At 49.6% G+C, this 18,967-nt stretch overlaps 4 protein-coding genes across 6 annotated transcripts in view; 3 read left to right on the top strand and 1 right to left on the bottom strand.

The window, feature by feature from the left end:
- The first annotated feature begins 45 nt into the window (after positions 1-45).
- On the top strand, positions 46-5,933 carry idh3a (isocitrate dehydrogenase (NAD(+)) 3 catalytic subunit alpha). Of its 2 annotated transcripts, none has more exons than XM_024295046.2 (11): positions 46-179; positions 622-687; positions 1,409-1,492; positions 1,560-1,674; positions 3,353-3,540; positions 3,614-3,747; positions 3,841-3,943; positions 4,165-4,229; positions 4,300-4,384; positions 4,450-4,602; positions 5,562-5,933. In XM_024295046.2, exons 1-11 carry the CDS (start codon positions 150-152, stop codon positions 5,643-5,645), a joined length of 1,107 nt encoding a protein of 368 aa, XP_024150814.1. In that variant the 5' UTR covers positions 46-149; the 3' UTR covers positions 5,646-5,933. The 2 variants fall into 2 exon arrangements, with proteins under 2 accessions (XP_024150814.1, XP_024150815.1); XM_024295047.2 differs by lacking the exon at positions 46-179 and adding an exon at positions 408-549.
- Positions 5,934-6,353: 420 nt separating this feature from the next.
- cog8 (component of oligomeric golgi complex 8) lies at positions 6,354-11,171 on the top strand. Its single transcript, XM_024295044.2, has 5 exons — positions 6,354-6,939; positions 7,005-7,212; positions 7,801-8,625; positions 10,398-10,566; positions 10,639-11,171. Exons 1-5 carry the CDS (start codon positions 6,482-6,484, stop codon positions 10,866-10,868), a joined length of 1,890 nt encoding a protein of 629 aa, XP_024150812.1. The 5' UTR covers positions 6,354-6,481; the 3' UTR covers positions 10,869-11,171.
- A 972-nt stretch (positions 11,172-12,143) lies between these two features.
- Positions 12,144-16,377, bottom strand: nob1 (NIN1 (RPN12) binding protein 1 homolog). Its single transcript, XM_024295045.1, has 9 exons — positions 16,225-16,377; positions 15,948-16,080; positions 15,045-15,250; positions 14,848-14,967; positions 14,642-14,773; positions 14,359-14,568; positions 14,042-14,139; positions 13,828-13,972; positions 12,144-13,761 (listed from the first exon to the last, which is right to left on the bottom strand). Exons 1-9 carry the CDS (start codon positions 16,291-16,293, stop codon positions 13,492-13,494), a joined length of 1,383 nt encoding a protein of 460 aa, XP_024150813.1. The 5' UTR covers positions 16,294-16,377; the 3' UTR covers positions 12,144-13,491.
- Positions 16,378-17,302: 925 nt separating this feature from the next.
- The window catches only part of wdr59 (WD repeat domain 59), a gene marked incomplete in the record, with an annotated part of 12,014 nt that continues 10,349 nt past the window's right edge, over positions 17,303-18,967 (top strand). The window contains 5 exon segments of one of the 2 annotated variants that reach the window (XM_036211388.1): positions 17,303-17,417; positions 18,177-18,226; positions 18,328-18,463; positions 18,716-18,801; positions 18,871-18,951. In XM_036211388.1, coding sequence (XP_036067281.1) covers positions 17,364-17,417; positions 18,177-18,226; positions 18,328-18,463; positions 18,716-18,801; positions 18,871-18,951 — 407 coding nt within the window. 2 annotated transcript variants of the gene reach the window in all.

Below are 18,967 nucleotides of genomic sequence, written 5' to 3'. Positions count from 1 at the left end.
GAAAAAATAACGCGGACAAGAACGACGCGACTGCTGTCAGAGTGAGACCTCGGTCTAGGAGACGATCTTTGAAGGGAGGAGTCTTGCGCACTCGTTCGTAGTGAGACGTCTTCGTGCTACAGGATCTCTGTGAGTTCTTCTTCGGCAGGATGGCAGCCGGCAGCGCGTGGAGGTCACTGGTAAGAAGAAGGTTCTGCGTCAGCGGTCCGAACCGTCCAGCCTCCGAACCGCGGTGGTTCTTTGGCAGCGGCGGGGTTGACGTGTCTCTGTCCGCCGCGGGCTCCGTGAAAGCCGCGTGAGCGCTCGGTTGCTAGCCGTTAGCCTCCGCCCGCGTCCTTCAGGGGCTCCGGAGGAAGCTCCGCGCGCTCACCTGCCGCCCGCGAAAGCTAGCTTCCTGTCCACAGACTCGGTGTTAAAGTGACTCGGGAAACAAAAGTCTTTATCTGCATGAGGGGGGATCACGTGTTGGGGACGTGGAAGGATGTGAAGGTTCGGTTCGGTTCCGAGTGAAACTTTTGAGACTCTGAGGACGGTCGGAACCGATGAAAGGTGTTTCTGTGTTCTACAACAACCTCCATGATGGAAAAGTTCCAGGTGTAAGGAGTTTGTTCTTTCCTTCAGGTGAGCCATGTGGTGGGCGGAGCCGCGAGGAGACACGCCCCTCGGGCACCATTCTTCTCCAGAGGGGTGAGTAGTGTCACGGGGGGGGGGCAGGAATGAGGGCAGTTCTAGCTTCTCTGATTCATGAGTCCACCTCCATCTGTCTGCACTATTGACTGTAGAAGAGAACTGGACTGAGTGGCCCCGCCTCCTGGCCAAAGCCAAAATCCCATAGACTTTAATAGAGATTAAAACAATCATTCTGTTGGTCAGAATACTCACTTTTGATCTGATAACGTCTTAAAATCTTGATAATCCTCTTTTTTTAATATATTTCTTCTGTAGTTCAAATTATTCAGGTTATAAACTGACCAATCAGACGCTGATATAATAGTAGGCGGAGCCTGCCAGCCCCCACATCCATCATTCAAAACCTTTGACAGCTTTTGTGTGACCTACTTTCAAGTAGAATGGGTGTGGACTTCCAACAAGCTGACTCCTGATTGGTGACAGTGGTTGCCATAGAAACGAGGACTCAGACTGACTTGGACCAATCACTGCTTACTGACGATGTCTGGCTCCGTCATGGCGTCCGTATCACGCTAAACTGACCTTATTTGCTTGAAGCTGGAATGATGGAATGGCGTCGGACTGGGTCCAGCTCTCTGAGGAGTTCCTGTGATTGGACGGCGGGTTCTGTTTCAAACGCTGAGCTAACGCTAACACTCCAGAGTTTTGTGTTGGTTCAGTAAAAACGTGTCAGAGTGGCGCTCTTAACTCGGACGGTTTGATCTGTGTGTTTGTGCAGCTGCAGACCGTCACTCTGATTCCTGGAGATGGAATCGGTCCGGAGATCTCCTCCGCTGTGATGCAGATCTTCGATGCTGCTAAGGTGAGCGGGTCGGCGCCGACAGCGGCCACAGCGTGGAGCGCCATAGATCATCACTGTTTACCTGCAGGCGCCAATCAGGTGGGAGGAGAGGAACGTCACGGCGATCAAAGGACCGGGCGGCAGGTGGATGATCCCTCCAGACGCCAAAGAGTCCATGGACCGGAGCAAGATCGGCCTGAAAGGTCAGAGCTTTTTAAACTTTATTCCAAACATCAGTTTCAGTGCAGAAAAATGTGCAAAACAGCATCAATATACAGTACATTATACACGTATACAAACACTCTAAAAGATCAAACAAAAAATAAAATAAAATGCCAGTGATAAAGACAAATATACAAGTTGTGAATAAAAGTAAGGTCAAAGAAATTGCAGAGTTTACATTTGAAATTATTTTATATTGAGAGCAAATTTCAAGACATTTCACAGCATTTTGGTTTCTAAATGATTAATTCAATATATAGTTTGGCCTCCACCAGAAAGGTCAGAGGTGACGGTTATCGAGATGGAATCTTCACTTTTTATTATCTATTTGAAAGTGACAGGACAAAAAAACATTGTTAAAGTTTCATTTGGAACCATGTCCCGAGTAGCCCATCAATCTCTGTGGGTTTTGGTCACATGACCCCCGTCATAACCAGGGATGTCCCGATCAGGTTTTTTAGCCCGATCTGATTCCGAGTCATTTGATTTTGTGTATCTGCCGATACCGAGTCCCAATCCGATACTTTTATAAGACATCAAAAACATAAATAAATTAAACAAACAGATTAGTGTTGTCCCTCATTTATATTTCATTAACCTTCTTTTATCATTAAAAACTTAAATAAAACACTTCTGTGAAGTAGCTTTAATAAACAAGTAAAAATACAGCAAATATAAACTAGGAAAAAAATACAATTTTCTTGTTATATAAGTGATAATTAGTCATGTGATAAAGTTTAGTGACTTTAGCTTTAACATCTTTAGAGCTATTGAACATTTTTGACCAAATGTGATTCCTGTTCTCATTTAAAATTCTTAAAAATAAATTATGATTTTGTTTTAGCATAAAATTTGATGAGTGTTCATGAATAGCTGATATCATTATTAGTTTTAATTTATTAGTTGTATTTATTTAGTTATTTTTAAGATTATGTGCTTCTTTATTAAGTTCTTAAGACATCACATTTTCGGTTTTATTACCACAGTAGTTAATTTTCTTAACTGTTATTTCTCTGTCAGATAAATCAAACAGGCATATCAAAGGACAGCTCGGGTCCTAAGGAGTTAAATCACGGCGCTAGCATGTAGCAGTTAGCAGCTGCTGTTTAGCCGTCTGTCTGCAGCATGAAGAGCTTCACATTAAAAAGAAACAAAAACTCTAATACCTTTAGAGGATGTTGTTTGAGTTATGACAAACCAATAGAGACACTTGCTGTCAGTTTAAAGCGTTTTTAAAAGACTTATTGGTCCCAGAAGTTAGCTTTCTAGCTAGCTTGTTTACAAGTTAGCCTTCTGCTTGAGCTGCTGCTATTTTCTGGAGATGACATTTTGTGATCTTTTCATGACATGCAGACTTGTAGTGGAGTATTTATCCATAATGATAAGATGAAATATAAAGCTTTGATCATAATGAGAATAAAGGAAATATCCGATCCTGATCGGACAAAGGAGTCCGATTTCGATCGAGTCCCAAACCACGTGATCGGCCCTGATGTCCGATCACGTGATCAGATCGGGACATCCCTAGTCATAACTAAAACTTTGTACATGAAAACAGACCATCATTACTAAGACCTGCATCGGCCCTGAAAACAATCCGCTTTGGTGGATCTGTATCCCGGAGCCGGCTGCTGACCGGCGGCCCGCTTCCCCCTGCAGGACCCCTGAAGACGCCCATCGCGGCGGGACACCCCTCCATGAACCTGCTGCTCAGAAAGACCTTTGACCTCTACGCCAACGTGCGGCCCTGCGTGTCCATCGAGGGCTACAAGACGCCGTACACCGACGTGGACCTGGTCACCATCCGGGAGAACACGGAGGGCGAGTACAGCGGCATCGAACACGTGGTGAGCCGACGTAGACCATCACCTGCACCGTCCTGCTGTGGCTCCGCCCCCTGACGCTCCTGTGTTTGTGCAGATCGTTGACGGCGTCGTTCAGAGCATCAAGCTGATCACGGAGAACGCCAGCCGACGGATCGCCGAGTACGCCTTCGAGTACGCCAGGAACAACCAGAGGAGCAGCGTGACGGCCGTGCACAAGGCCAACATCATGTGAGCCGCTCCGCCACGCTTTAACCCCGCCCTCCTGTGTGGAGGCCGTGCTGTGGGTGTGGCCTGTCGCTCAGTAACCGTGTGTGTCTGCAGGCGCATGTCTGATGGGCTGTTCCTGAGGAAATGTCGGGAAGTGGCCGAGAACTACAAGGACATCAAGTTCACCGAGATGTACCTGGACACCGTGTGCCTTAATGTAAGACCGAGCAGTGGAGCTCCACCTGAGCCTCACCTGAGGAGCCTCACCTGAGCCTCACCTGAGGAGCCTCACCTGAGGAGCCTCACCTGAGGAGCCTCACCTGAGGAGCCTCACCTGAGGAGCCTCACCTGAGGAGCCTCACCTGAGCCTCACCTGAGGAGCCTCACCTGAGGAGCCTCACCTGAGCCTCACCTGAGCCGCCTGCTTCTCTGCTTCAGATGGTTCAGGACCCCACACAGTTTGACATCCTGGTCATGCCAAACCTGTACGGAGACATCCTGAGGTGGGTGTGGTCATAGCTGTTAGAACTGAAGCTGACGTGTCGGCGCTGAGGTCATGTGACTGTGTTTCAGCGACCTGTGTGCCGGTCTGATCGGGGGTCTTGGCGTGACTCCCAGCGGAAACATCGGCGCCAATGGAGTGGCCATCTTTGAATCGGTGCGTGCTGCAGCAAACAAACGCTGGCGTGTTGTTCTGTGGCGTGACCCACCTTTGTGCTGCAGGTGCATGGCACCGCCCCCGACATCGCCGGGATGGACCTGGCCAACCCCACGGCGCTGCTGCTCAGCGCTGTCATGATGCTGCGCCACATGGGCCTCCACGACCACGGGAACAAGATCCAGACGGCCTGCTTCGACACCATCCGAGACAAGAAAGTGAGTGGCCCCGCCCACTGCAGAGCAGCCAATGAGGAACCAGCGCAGTGATGTCACTGCTGATGAAGATCCATTGAAATAATGTTTTCTACGACAGTTTTGGGGCCATCCGAAAAAATGAATTCATATACAAGAATAAATTAGCAAGAGTTTAAGAAAAGAAATCATGATTTTACGAGACGAAACTCTAAAATATTTATTTAAACTAAATTATTAGAAAGTCTCAATTTTCCTAGAAATAGACGTGCTTTTTAAATAAAGTTGGTTGTCAGCCTTCATCACACGACTAAATCCATCAAAGCAGCCGTCTGAGTTATGGCTCAGCGTTCATCAGAGGAATCTGTGCTGGGATGACATTTGGACCTCTGCAGAGGTTCTGTTAACGGAACCTGAAACCCACTGGGTCAAGAACCTTATGAAGGAGTCCAGAGTCTGGAAGTTCTTCTCATGACCTCAAACTTACAGCATCCCTGCTGACTCTAAACCACGTCGTCTTTAATGAGACCTTTGCAGTAGTAACCGCTAACGATGCCGCTAACGATGTCGCTAACGATGTCGCTAACGATGCCGCTAACGATGCCGCTAACGATGTCGCTAACGATGCCGCTAACGATGCCGCTAACGATGCCGCTAACGATGCCGCTAACGATGCCGCTAACGATGTCGCTAACGATGCCGCTAACGATGCCGCTAACAGAAACATTCTCATAACATTTAAATCTAGAGAATTATCCTGATGTTTTCATTTTTATAGTAAGTTTTATGAGTAATTTAGAAAAACATCAACCAAACACCAAAGCTGCTCAACAGGAGATTTGAACTGAACTTCTTCTGATGAAGAAAGTTCTGTTCGTAGGACGAGCTGCTGTCGCCGTGAGCGAGCAGACCGGAGTCACTTCATAGTGATACCCACAGAAGGTTCCCATGGAAACGGCGTTGATGACTGTGTTTCCTTCCAGGTGCTGACGAAGGACCTCGGCGGGAACTCCAAGTGCTCCGAGTTCACGGCTGACATCTGCCGCCGCATCCAGGACCTGGATTGAGGGCGGGGCCTGTCCCGCCGCCACCTCCTGACCATTCTTCTGCGCAGCTTCAGCCGTGTCGGCCATCTTTTCTCACACGCCAGAGGAGGCGGAGCTTCGTGTCCTGTCCAGCTGATCATGAATGTGATGTCATCAGAGGAGAGCCGAGGCGCCGTCATCCGTGTCCTAATCGGCTTCAGTGTTTTGTTTGTTTGATTTCTGTGATGGCCTTTGACCTCAGCGGGGTGCACTTATTTATTGTTTCTGCTTCCTGTCTGCAGATTCACAAATATATCTTCTACCACCAGACGAGTCTGTTCCTTTGTTCAGACAGAAACGGACTTCAACCATGTTTAGATCAGAAAAACCAGAGGAACAGTCTGTTCACCAGGTGACCTGCAGAACCACCTGCAGAACCACCAGAGATCAGAACCTTTTTTTTAACAAACTTTATTCAGAATATTAATGACATTCAGTACAGAACAAGAACAGAATACTGTACATTAGTGTTTCCAAAAAACGGCAGGAAGAAACAACAACAAATAAATCAGTATTAAATTATTCTGTGAACCTGAAACATAATGTTTCAGTTTTAATTTCTTTTTTGTTGTGGTTGGATGAAATAGTGTTAATACTGTCAAATATTAGGGAAAAATTTCAAAGAATTTAGGATTTTTATTGCTAAATTTGATTTAATGGTTTCACGTTCGGTTAAATAGAATTAAATAGAATTATGAGATAACTTTTCAAAGTAAGTGAAACATACATTTCTTCCAGGTTAAGCAGAAATGAGAACAGATTCTAGTCCTGATAAGAAACGATTTGTTCCAAATTAGTTTGGTGCTTACAGGTCCAGAATGTGTGTATTCAGAACCAGAACCTTTCGGGACAGAGTCCCAGCTGCAGTTCCCGTTCCGTCCACAGAGGCGCTGTTGCACTGGAGCAGGAAGCGGAAGCAGAACGCGCCTGCTGACGTCACAGGCAGCATGGCGGCCGTAGACGTGGAGGACGAGAGCCTCCTGGCCTCCATGTTCCGGGCCAGCTTCCCGGACACCTGGAGGGAGAACCCGGACTTCGCCGCGTACCTGTCCGAGCTGAGCGCGTGCGGGGTGGAGGAGCTGAGCCGCGAGCCCGAGCGGCTGGCGGAGGAGCGCGCGCAGATCCTGGAGCAGACGCGCGAGCTCGCCTTCTCCAACTACCAGACGTTCATCCGGACGGCGGACTGCACGGAGCTCATCTACCGGGACTTCGGCCGCGTGGAGGCGCGCGTGTCCAGCCTGCTGGACAAGCTGCCGCGCTTCGGGGAGCGCTGCAGGTGCGTGCGCGCGCGACCCCCTCCCCCCGTGTTGCCGCCGCTCTGAGCGCGCTCTCGCTCTGCAGGAGCTTCGTGAAGGAGGCGGAGGAGATCGCCGCCAGCCGCCGCATGAACAGCCTGACGCTGAACCGCCACACGGAGATCCTGGAGGTCCTGGAGATCCCGCAGCTCATGGACACCTGCGTGCGCAACGGGTACTACGAGGAGGCGCTGGAGCTGGCGGCCTACGTCAAGAGGCTGGACCGGAAGCACGCGAGCCTGCAGGTCATCCAGGTGAGTGCGCTCGCGACGGGAACGGTGAGAGCGTATCAGGTAAAAGCGGTACGGATGAAGCAGGAAAGACCGGAAATGACCATTAAAACTGCATGTCTGAGTGTCTCTGAGCGGGTTGGCGTTCTGTCAGCAGATATTTACAGGTGACTCGAGTGTGCAGCTCGTTCAACCTCAGGTGTTTCCTTACTGTAGAATCCTCCACCGAGTCCGAGTCCTGGATCACGGCCGGAGTCATCTGTTGGTTCTCTTTGTATCCTGAAGGATTTTCTGTCAGAAATGTTTGTGACTCCGGTTTGGTTCCATCAGAATTCCTCACTTTCCGCTTCTGGATCAAAGTTTGAACATTCTCAGTTCCTTAGAAATCTCTTCCTGTTTCTACAGGTCAGTTACCTTTTCCCGTAGATTTTCTGTCAGCTCTTGAGCGTTCCTCATGACTCAGATCCAGAACTGCCGGGTTTGTGCTGTCAGATGTTCTACACTGAAAATGAGTGAGAACGTGAAGAACCAGGTTCACAGAACGGCCTTTAGCTCAGAACTTCATCATGGCCTGATTCCTCTGTAGCTCCGCCCCCTTTCTCCTCTTTGCAGGGAATCGTGCGCGAGGTGCGTCAGTCCACGCAGCTGATGCTGTCCCAGCTGCTGCAGCAGCTGCGCAGTAACGCCCAGCTGCCTGTGTGTCTGCGCGTCATCGGCTACCTGCGGCGGATGGACGTCTTCACGGAGGCGGAGCTCCGGGTCAAGTTCCTGCAGGCGCGCAGCAGCTGGCTGCGCTCGGTGCTGGCGGCCGTCCCCGACGACGACCCGTACGTCCACATCACCAAAACCATCGAGGCCTGCAGGGTCCACCTGTTTGACATCATCACGCAGTACCGCGCCATCTTCTCCGACGACGACCCGCTGGCCCCGCCCCCCGCCGGCCAGACGGCGGTGAACGAGGCGGCCATCTTCCAGGGCTGGGTGGTCCAGAAGGTGGCGGAGTTCCTGGAGACGCTGCAGCGGGACCTGCAGCGCGGCGTGGGGGGCCGGCTGGACTCGCTGCTGGGACAGTGCATGTACTTCGGCCTGTCCTTCAGCCGGGTGGGGGCGGACTTCCGGGGGCAGCTGGCGCCCATGTTCCAGCGGGTGGCGGCGGACGCCTTCCGCGGCGCCGTGCAGGAGGCGGCCGACAAGTTCCAGGAGGACATGAACATGTACACGCTCATCGCGCTGCCCTCCGTGCTGGGCGGGGCCCTCCCCCCCACCGCCCCCGGCGTCCAGCCCGGCACCCTGCAGCCCCCCATGGTGCTGCTGGACTTCCCCCCCCTCGCCTGCTTCCTCAACAGCGTCCTGAGCGCCTTCAACGACCTGCGGCTCTGCTGCCCGCTCGGCCTGGCGCACGACGTCACGCTGTGCCTGCAGGACGCCGCCCACATGGTGAGGCTGCCCTGCTGTCACGTGACTGGGGCGGGGCTTCGCTCTGAAAGCGCTATCCAGATGTTTAAACTGGATGGTTTTGTTTGTCAGTCGTCCCACCTGCAGCCGCAGGGGGCGCCAGAGAGCCACGTCACCCCTCAGACAAACCAAACATTTTCCTACATTCAAACTCTGAAACATCTGAAATGATTCGTCTTCCCACCCTGAAGCTCCGCCCCCTCTGCCTCCGGGTGGACAAAACCTTTTACATTTTTGAGAAAAAAACCTTCAATCCTATGGAGCTAAATCGGGGCCAATAATATTAGAAACCCAATAAGTTAAATTGTTTATTGTTTATTACTCACGCCGGCTCAAACAACATTCCAAAAATGACGAAGAAGAAGAAAGATAAAATAATATTGGTGTTCGGTCAAAAAATATATAAATGTCCAAAACTTTTTGCTATTCCAAAATAAACTTAGTTTCAAATGTTCTGATTTTTAGGTTTCAAAACTCTAAATTTCAATTTCAAAACTTATTTTTCAGTTTCAGTTTCTAAGTTAAAGTTTCAGTTTCAAAACTTTTGGCCCCGTTTTGACGTGTTGGGGCGGGGCTAACATGAGGACAAATCAAAATCGATGGGGGAGGGGACTTAAGTCGCAATGCGTTCACTGACTGAGAACTGTGATAATTACGATCAGTGATTGATGTCTGTACTGTCATAGTCTGAAGTTGTCCCATACGGGTGTAAAGATCCGTTTTATGGCGTCCAAAACGGCGTTCTGACCCGTTCAAAGCGCCATCTTAGTGAGTTAAACAGACGTAGAAAACGTTCTTATGCTGGAATAAAACGGATCTGTGGTTCTCATGAATCCTACAGAACACTGTTAAAGCTGCGTAGAACCAGTACACATAATCCTGAACGGATGCTGCTGGTTATTTAGTGGGAAGAGTTCCACAAAAACCCACAAAGAATGAAACTCTTTAGAGATGTTCTCGTTACCGAGGTTACGTAACCTGAGTCTGAAGGTTGTCCCGCATTAACCTGAGAGGAACTGAGGACCTTTTTAATGATTGTCTCCATGAAAATCAGAAAAGATGACGGATCAGGACCAGAGCTGCTCCCGCTCGGGTCTCTCCCGGCGTATTGAACGAGCTCCGCTGAAGTCCGTGAGGCTGCAGCCGGAGAACCCTATACTGAACACAAGAGGGCGCTTTGAACGGACTAGAACAGAGTTTTGGACCCGCGGTTTGGATGCCATAAAACTCTGATTTTAACACCCGTCTGGGACAACTTCAGACTCTGACAGGGCAGACGAAACAGACATTTCCTGATCGCAATTATTACAGTTCTCAGAGTCAGTGAACGCACCGGGACTGAAGTTCCTCCCCTCATTGATTTTGATTGGTCCTCGTGTTAGCCCCGCCCCAACGCGCCCCAATGGGGCCAAAAGTTTAGAAACTTAAATTTTCAGGTTTGCAAATGAAAAAAAAAGATTTGAAACAGAAATTTAGAGTTTTGAAACCTAAAAACAGAACATTTGAGGCTGAAAATAACTAAGTTTATTTTGGAATAGCAGAAAGTTTTGGACATTCATATAATTTTAGACTGAACATAAATCTTCTTTTCAATTGAATTTATTTGTTTCAAATATTATTCCCCAGATTTAGCTCCATACAGTCCTGAATGTTTTGGTGGAAATCGATGTTTAAAGTTTCCTTTGGGTTGACAAAGTTCTCACTAACGAGCTGCTGGTTCTGAACCGGGTCTGAAGCTTGTGGTTCTTCTGAAGGTGACCCATCAGATTCTGGCGTTCCACCGGGCCGAGGCGGCGGCGTTCAGCAGCAGGGAGGCGGAGCTCTTCTCCCAGTTCTGCTCGGCGTACGCCGAGGACCTGCTGCCCTTCCTGAACCGCTGCCTGCAGCTGCTCTTCCCGCCGGCCCAGCTGGCGCTGGTTCTGGGTGAGTACCGGGTCAACCCGCTTGGCCTGCCTAATCTCAGGGTTTCTGGCGCTCAGATGTTTCTCTCTGCAGGTGTTCCCGCCTCCCAGCTGGCCCGCTTCGGTGGTCTGGGCTGCATCGACGTGGCGGCGGTTCTGCAGCCGCTGGACTTCCTGCTCTCTCAGAAGGAGGAGCCGGCGCCGCCAGAGATCACAGCCGAGCTGAGCTCGCTCACTGTGGAGACCCAGCTCCCAGAATCAGAACCGACCCGGTCCAGTCCGCCTGCCTCTGAGCCCACAGTGGATCTGGAGCCTGAGGAGTGACGGCGCCGTGGTCACATGACCAACTTAGATCACAGGCTGGAGACATGTTTCAGGGACTCTGATGTGGGTTAGGTTCTGGTTCTGGTACTACTCAGGAGTTTTCTGCTACTTTTCAGATGAAATGTTTTCTTTGGAGTTTTTTATTTTTATGAAGATGTATTTATCAAAAGTAACTTTAATGAAAACCCAAAACTGATTAAAGAAAGAATTTAAACGAAACACTAAATCATTTTCTGGAGGAAGACTGTTGGAACAGTTGTCATGGCAACAAAAGATCAATAAAGGTTCGAAATAAATAGTTGAGCCTTGTTTTACAATAATCTTCACTGACATGTTTTTATTTAGAAATTATTTGTTCAGTTGTGGAGACGAGAAGCTCTACAACAAGCCCCGCCCTCTGATCCTTCGTTTGACCTATTGACTGTATATAGAGAACTGGACAGATCGAGTGTGATGTCATCCATAGAAAACAGCTAACCTCTGGCTCCAGCCAAATTTAGTTGACTCAATTTTTCTGCGATACGGACGTCGCCATGTTGGAGCCAGACGACAGTGATTGGTCGAGTCTGTCCGAGTCACGTTTCTATGGAAACTTCAGTCACCAATCAGAAAGGAGGTCGTTGGAAGCCACACCCCTTCCATTGAAAGGGGCTCAGGTGAATCTGTCAATCAAATGTTGGAGGTGGGGCCACTGAGGCCTCTGATTGGTCAGTTTCTAACTTGGTAAAAACAAGAATTATCTGTCCGATTATGAAAAGCTATCAGATCCAGAATGTTTATTTCTCTGTAGAATCTATGGGAATTTCAGCTTCTTGGAGCCACTTCCTGTTTGGAACATCAGGGGGCGGGGCCACTCAGTCCAGTTCTCTGACAATCATTTGATCCTCCACACAAATGTTGCAGTTCCTCTAAACAGCACAGGGGGCGCTGTGCCAAAGGCAGGGAATTCCTGTAGACCAGTGTTCCTCACTCCAGGTCCTCGAGGGCCGCCACCCTGCCTGCCTTCCAGATCTCCAAGTCCTGCCTTCTGCTGATTCGTTCAGTCAGATGTCTCCACATTCTGATTGAATGAACACACCTGGTCCAGGTAATCAGCAGCAAGCAGTACACAAAGAGCTGGAAAACAGGCAGGGTGGGGGCTCTCGAGGACCAGGAGTGAGGAACACCGCTGTAGACTCTTGTGTTAAATAGAATTTTCCTTTGAATTTGACTGTTTTTATGTTTGATTTACGGGATTTTACAGTAAAATCTCTTTTCAATCTGACATCAGTCGCGTTTCTGATTGGCAGGGAGGTGGACCCAGCGTTTTATTGACGATATTCAGAAGAATAAACAGACAACAGAACAAAGCCAGGGGGGTTAGGGGTTTACACATGTGCATTAAAGGAAAATAAAACAAATGAAGTAAAGGATCTAAGAGAAAGACAGACTCCAGGCCTCGAGGGTCCGGTCTGCCCCAGGTCAGATGATAACTTCACACGTCAACATAGTTTCTAATTTCAGCTAAAGAGGCGGAACAGGAGTTTTGGAGGAAAATGTACTTTTGTGGATACAACATTTTGCTAGAATTATGAATAGATTTATTATAAGTGTTTTGGAAATTAAAGACACCAAATGAAACCTGTTTCTATAAAACGTTAAAGTCACCAAGAATGCAAATTCCTTCCAGAAGTGACAGTATGAAGACAGTTCCAACAGAAATGAGGTTCCATGTCCAGATGAGGACAGAATCCGTGTGAAGGCGAGACTCAAAACCAGAATTGTTCTGGTGTTTCAGTCGTTTTGGTTCTTTTATTTTGACGGTTTTGGTTCGGGATCAAGGATCCACTTCCTGACTGAAGCTGGACCGAACCTCCGGGTCTTACTGAGCGCGCTCCGACCGCCTTCACCGGTCCCTCTACAGAGCGCTGTGTGGATTCCAAATTCAGAGCTCTGCAAACTTCCCAGAAGTCTTTGCAAAACTAGCATGCATCAATGCTCACTGTAAGTGAATATAGACCACAATGCATTGCAGCCAAACATTTATACAAAAAAACGTGTTGAAGTGTAACTCTGTTGGGTTCTTGTTCTTCAGCTTCAGTTCTAGAAGTTTGACCTAAACTGGAACCAGAACCGTTTGCTTTGATCTCATGTTTATGGTTATTTTTTTGGTTAACGAGCGGCGCTCGGTCCGCCGGCGCTAATCTGAAGCCGCGAAAACCGTCAGATCATTCTGACCGGAGAACAAACTGCTGTCACAGCTCGTGGTCACATGACGCGTCTGAAGGCGTCTCTGTGGGCGGCGCCATGTTGGCAGGATGTGATGTTTTCAGAAATGGGCGGGGCACACATTGGCTGACCACGCCCAGTTGAATTGTTGCCTCCAAAACGTTAAAACTGAAAACTGCAGCACAGGACACGCCCCCTACTGGACACCTGCTGAACTGACCGGCTTGTGACCCGCCTCTGGAGGAAGTGAAGGTTTTAGCTCCGCCCCCTGTGACCCACACAGCCTCCGTGGTGTTTGACGTTTTATTCGATGATTTTACAGACAGACGACCCGCTGGATTCCAGCTCCGTTAAACTCGTTTCTCCCAGAACCGCGTAAAGTTCTGGTTCTGCTCAAACGGACCCTGAACGTCCTTCACTTCTTCTTGACGAACTTTTTGCGGGCGGCGTTGGGATTGGCCCGCCTCCTGCCGCCGCCGCACTGCCCGTCTCGTATCTGCAGGTTGGCAGCGCGGCTGTAGACGTCGTTCTCGCAGAAGGGGGAGGATCCCGCCACGTAGTCCGGGTCGAACACGTCCGTCTTCTGCCGGGCCTTCCGGGACAGGCGCTGCTGCGGGAAGCGCTGGTCCTCCACCAGGTGGGGGTTGTTCCCGTGTTTCCCGCCCTGAGGCAGAGGCAGCGTGTGCTGCGAGGCAAACACACGCCGTCACATGACTTCTAACCACATAAGCCCCGCCCACCCGCCTCTCACCCGCAGGCCTCTGGAGTTCAGAACTTTGGGGTTTCTGGAGAAATGCATCTGGGTGGTTCCGTCGTCGTTCAGCGTCACCGCCACTTTCTTCAGGGTACTGTTCCCGCAGTGCGGACAGAACACCTTCGTCATGCTGCTGGTCGTCCTGCAGACAAACGTCGCTTCAGAACCCACCGGTTCTGCTCACCGGGTCAGCTGTGGGCGGGGCGCTCACCTGAAGCAGGCGTGGCACCTCAGGATGTAGTTCCTGGCCTGTCTGATCACCATCCCGCTGACGGAGAGGACGCGGAGGCCCATCTGGATCAGAACGTTCTGGAGACACAGGGGGTATGAACAGAACTCGACTTGTTCTGGACAACAGAACTTCTGCTGCTCTTCAGCAGAACTGGGCCCACAGAACCGGACCACTTCCCTCCTGACGAAGCTGATTCTGGATTCTGCACAGCAACCCTCATAAACCTTCTGATGACATACACGACCAGAACCTGACCAGAACCTGACCAGAACCTGACTGAACTCATCAGGACGCACCTGCATGGCGAAGTCGGTGGTCAAACATCCAACCGTGACATCAGCAGGAGCCGTCCAATCAGCAGACTCCATCTTCACCCGCCTGATGTTACTGGGCGTGATCCAGCCGCCGCCATCAGGCTCCTCCTCCTCCTCTGGCTCGTTCTCTTTGTCCTCGTCATCTGATTGGTCTTCAGCTGAAGGGTCAGAGCGTGAGGCTCCGCCTTCATCCTGTGAGGAGGTAAAACGTCTGACTGGAGGTGTTGTGGGCGTGGCCTGTGGTTCTGGCGGTGACTTCACTGACCAGCAGAGCCAGCAGCTCGTTGCTGACGATGGGCGTCGGCTCCCTCCAGAACTGAAAGCTGTTGAAGTGCTCGCCGTCCGCCGCCTCGGTCTGAGCGTCTGTCTGTCTGTCACGTGACTCCTCCCCCCGACCCTGAAGGACCAGCAGCATCAGCGCATGTTGACAATCCCCAACCGCTCCAGACGGCGCCGCCTGCTGGCACTCACCAGTAACGCCAGCAGGTCGTCATCCAGCGGCGCCACAGGTTCCCTCCAGAACTGGAAGCTGTTGAAGCGCTCGCCGTCTGTGTGGTTGTGAGTCTGCGTGTGTGCGGCGTCTGTCTGCTTCTGAGGAGGGGACAAAAGCAGACGACTGAGCAGCTGCAGCCGTCTGCGCAGCCGCCTGCAGCCCAAACGCTCCTTACCTTGGAGGGAAAGTGGAAGCCGGCCACGTTGAGCGGAGTCTCCGGGTGGCGCTGCGTGCTCTGAACGTTCACCTGCAGTGTGGGCTCCTCCCTCAGGTGCTCCGCCCCCCCGTGCTCCAGCTGCAGCTGGTAGGTCAGAGCCAGGACGCGGATGTCGGTGGCGGACAGACTCGGGTAGTCGCCGGTCTTCTTGGAGAACTCGGTCACTGCAGACGGCAGAGAGAAGCGCTTTAGAACGGAGCAACAAGCCGTCTGACGGAGCGGAACACCTGGACGCCACTGGAGCAGATCTACGCTTTGTGGGCGTGGTCAGACAGGACGCTGAAGAAACCCGTTTACATTGATGGAGGTCAGAGGTCATCTGCCTCCTTCATGGATGGAAGTGAAGATTCACAGCCTCAAAGATTTCCTTCTCAGGAAACAGCAGCAGGGGGCGGAGCCAAGGGTCTGTCTTAGGATGCATTTCATTTTGACGCGTTCAGGAGCCGTCTATGGTTATAACTGTGTGAAGCTCCCTGACCGTCCCTGAACGCATCATGCAGCAGTGATATCACTGCTGCATGATGCGTTCAGGGACGGTCAGTGAGAAGTGTCATGTTTTGATGGGCGTGATGCGTTCAGGGACAGTCTTTGTGTCGGTTACATCTGTGTAAACTGCTACGCGTGATGCGTTCAGGGACAGTCTTTGTGATGGTTACATCTGTGTAAACTGCTACGCGTGATGCGTTCAGGGACAGTCTTTGTCTCGGTTACATCTGTGTAAAATGCTACGCGTGATGCGTTCAGGGACAGTCTTTGTCTCGGTTACATCTGTGTAAACCGCTACGCGTGATGCGTTCAGGGACAGTCTTTGTCTCGGTTACATCTGTGTGAACCGCTACTCGTGATGCGTTCAGGCGTCACCGTGTCGGACGTGCTCCGGAAGCGGCTCCCTGAAGTGCAGCTGGTACGGCAGCACCGCCAGGCTCCTGCGGGTCGCCTTGTCCCGGATCTCGTCCACCACATCCCGCAGCGTGTAGATGTTCGCTCCGATCTCCTGAAACACAGATCGAGGCCTCACATCCAGACACGCTGACTCCTCCTCCCCCCCCCGGTGAGCTGCGCTGACTCCGGTCGGTCTCTCCGCCTCTCCCGCTCACCTGTAGACCGTCTCACCTGTCCGCGGGTCACGTGTTCTCACCTGTAGAGCCGCTCTCTTCAGAAACGCTCCGGCATCAGCGACAACATGCTCCACTAGGGTCGGCGCCATCTTGGTAAACGAGCAGCCACATGTCCGACCAATCACAAGGCGGAGTGCTGTCACGTGACACGGAGTGTTTAGAAAAGCTGTGGTTGGTTTCCACGTGACCTGCTTTTGATGGGTTCACGGTCTGTTCGATGAATTAGGACTCTTCAGTCTCATTGTTTGGGTTTCCTGACATCGGGGATTCTATTCGGTTTAAACTGTTTTCATTTCCTTAGAGAAACACAAATGTTTGACATTTGATTCTACGAAAATGTAGTTATGAAAACCTTAGATAACATTTGAAGATTTCCTGTGAGATTTAGGCAAAGAGTAAAACAATCAAATTATTTGGAGAGATTTTTTGAAAGAAAAATTTATATTGAAGTAAAAAAAAAACAAAAAAACAAACACTGGTCTCTGGTTCAGTGTCAATTAAATGATAAAAAAACTTGAGCCCTGCGACAGACTGGCGACCTCCATTCTAAGCATAATTATAACATAACATTAAGACATATATACATGTTTACTATACGCATTAAAAAGCAGAAAATAATAATAATTCTAAACATCAACAACAGAAAAAAAGAATTGTCAGGATTCAGTCCTAATCCCTGTCAGGGTAGATGTTGCAGATTTGCATCAGCTAAAACTACCAATTATTACTACCCCATATGATATAACGTTTTTTCTCTAACTAAATCTTAATTTGCCCCTGACAGAGTTAAATGAAAAAGAAGTAAATCAACAGAGGAAAGGTCATTCTGTCACCTCTGTAGATGTAGATTTGATTTCCCTTCAGCTCCTATCAGTGTCATTTATTTTCAATTTTTAAATGAAATAATACTTTTGAATCCAGTGTGAAACTGTGGATGGAGACGCGTCCCTCTATCAAAAACAATAGTTATTCATTTAAATGAACATGATTCTTCACGCGCTTCCTCTTTATGATGAATCCAAACATCTTTATTGGAGGAAGTCCTTTGATCTGGTGTGTTTGAGTTACGCTGGTTGAATCCTCTTTTCCTCCTTTTGTCTCTGTTCCTCAAACGTCTCATTAGGGTCACGTGACGTTTGTTGACAGTGAAGGAGGGAAGATGGCGGCGCGCTGGAGCAGCGAGAATGTGGTGGTGGAGTTCCGGGACGCTCAGGTGTTTGTCTGGGTTTGATTTTGGATCAGATCCGCTGATATTCAGTCAAACTTTTATCCAGTAGTTTGTTTGTTTGTTTGTTTGTTTGTTAACTGTAACTTAAGGTTGTCACGTGACCTGGAGGGAACAGAGACGCGTTTTTGTCAATGAAGCAGCTCCGAGTGTTAATGAGGTTACTTTAGAAAACGCTTCAGAAAAGTAATCCGACTTCTGCTCTGCGTTACTGGAATCATCGATCAGGATCAACGATGGTTGAAGAAAAATAATCCTAATATTGGATCGAAATGTAGTAATAAGAAATGAAGACCAAAGTTTTAAACCTATTGATCGGTTCTCTAAAATCTTTCAAATAGAAAATGATAAATGTGAACTATTTACTTTAAATAATAAAATGACTCAATCCATCTGTAAAACACCAGAGAAATGTTTAAATCTCGTTATTATAGAGGATAACGAGATTTAAGACAGTAAATGTAAAAACGTGAACCTGTGACTGTTTGGAGTTCTCTTATCAGAAACAAAGAGCTTGTTGAGGTTAATTTAAGATTTATTTTATTTTTTAGAACTCAAATGAATTATTTTAATTGATTTTCAGGTAATAGTTTAGAATGTTGATTTGTTTTGTGTTCTTCTGTTGTTTCAACACTAATGTCACATTTGGAGATCTTTGTTGTGGTTCAATATTAGAAGAATCTCGGTGATGTTAGTGTGACTGTGTTCAGTCGCCGTGGTAACGGTGCATCCTCTTCTCTGTTTCAGGCCACGGCCATGTCTGTGGACTGTCTGGGTTCTCATGCTGTTCTGTCCGGGTGAGCTGCCGTCCCCTGAACGCACCATCACAGCTCAGCTTAGTCGCTCTGAGCCAGAATGTTGCATGATGGGATTGTTCTGTGGTTGTTTGGACCTCCAGCCGCCGCTTCCTCTACTTGGTGGATCTGGAGGCGCCGTCAGAACCACCACGTAAAATTGGGCGCCACAGTAAGTGGGACGTGGGGACGGTCCAGTGGAACCCCCACGGGTCGGAGGCCCACGTCTTCGCCGCTTCGGTGAGTTCTGCTGGTGAACGTCACGCTGAAAAACCCAGAGAGCTGGAAGTGAAGAAGAACCGAGCGTAAAGAACCGGTTCTTCTGCAGCTTCTGCTGGACCAAAACCAGAGCAGAGAGTCGATACGAGAGCGGAGACATGTTCTGTTAACCATGAACGAGGCGTTCAGGTTCATCAGAGAAAGCTGTTAACTCCAGACGCCATCTTAGTTTAACCTTCAGAAGCTGAAGTGCAACTTTCTCTGTGTGTTCAGAGTAACCAGCGGGTGGACTTGTACTCGTGGAGGGACGGCTGTGGGGAGGCCCACTCCTCCCTGCAGGGACACACCCGCGTCATCAGGTAGAGCACTGACACACCTGTCTGCAGGTGAACCGGGTCGGTCTCACTCGGGTCCGTTTGTGTCCTCAGTGATCTGGACTGGTCCTGGTTTGATCCAGAACTTCTGGTCACCAGCTCAGTGGACACGTACATCTACATCTGGGACACCAGGTGAGCTGAGCCCCCC

The sequence above is a fragment of the Oryzias melastigma genome, linkage group LG3, assembly GCF_002922805.2.
Source record: "Oryzias melastigma strain HK-1 linkage group LG3, ASM292280v2, whole genome shotgun sequence".
Lineage (NCBI taxonomy): Eukaryota > Metazoa > Chordata > Actinopteri > Beloniformes > Adrianichthyidae > Oryzias > Oryzias melastigma.
Note: the sequence above shows the minus strand (reverse complement) of the source record. Positions and strands in the feature narration are given on the sequence as shown.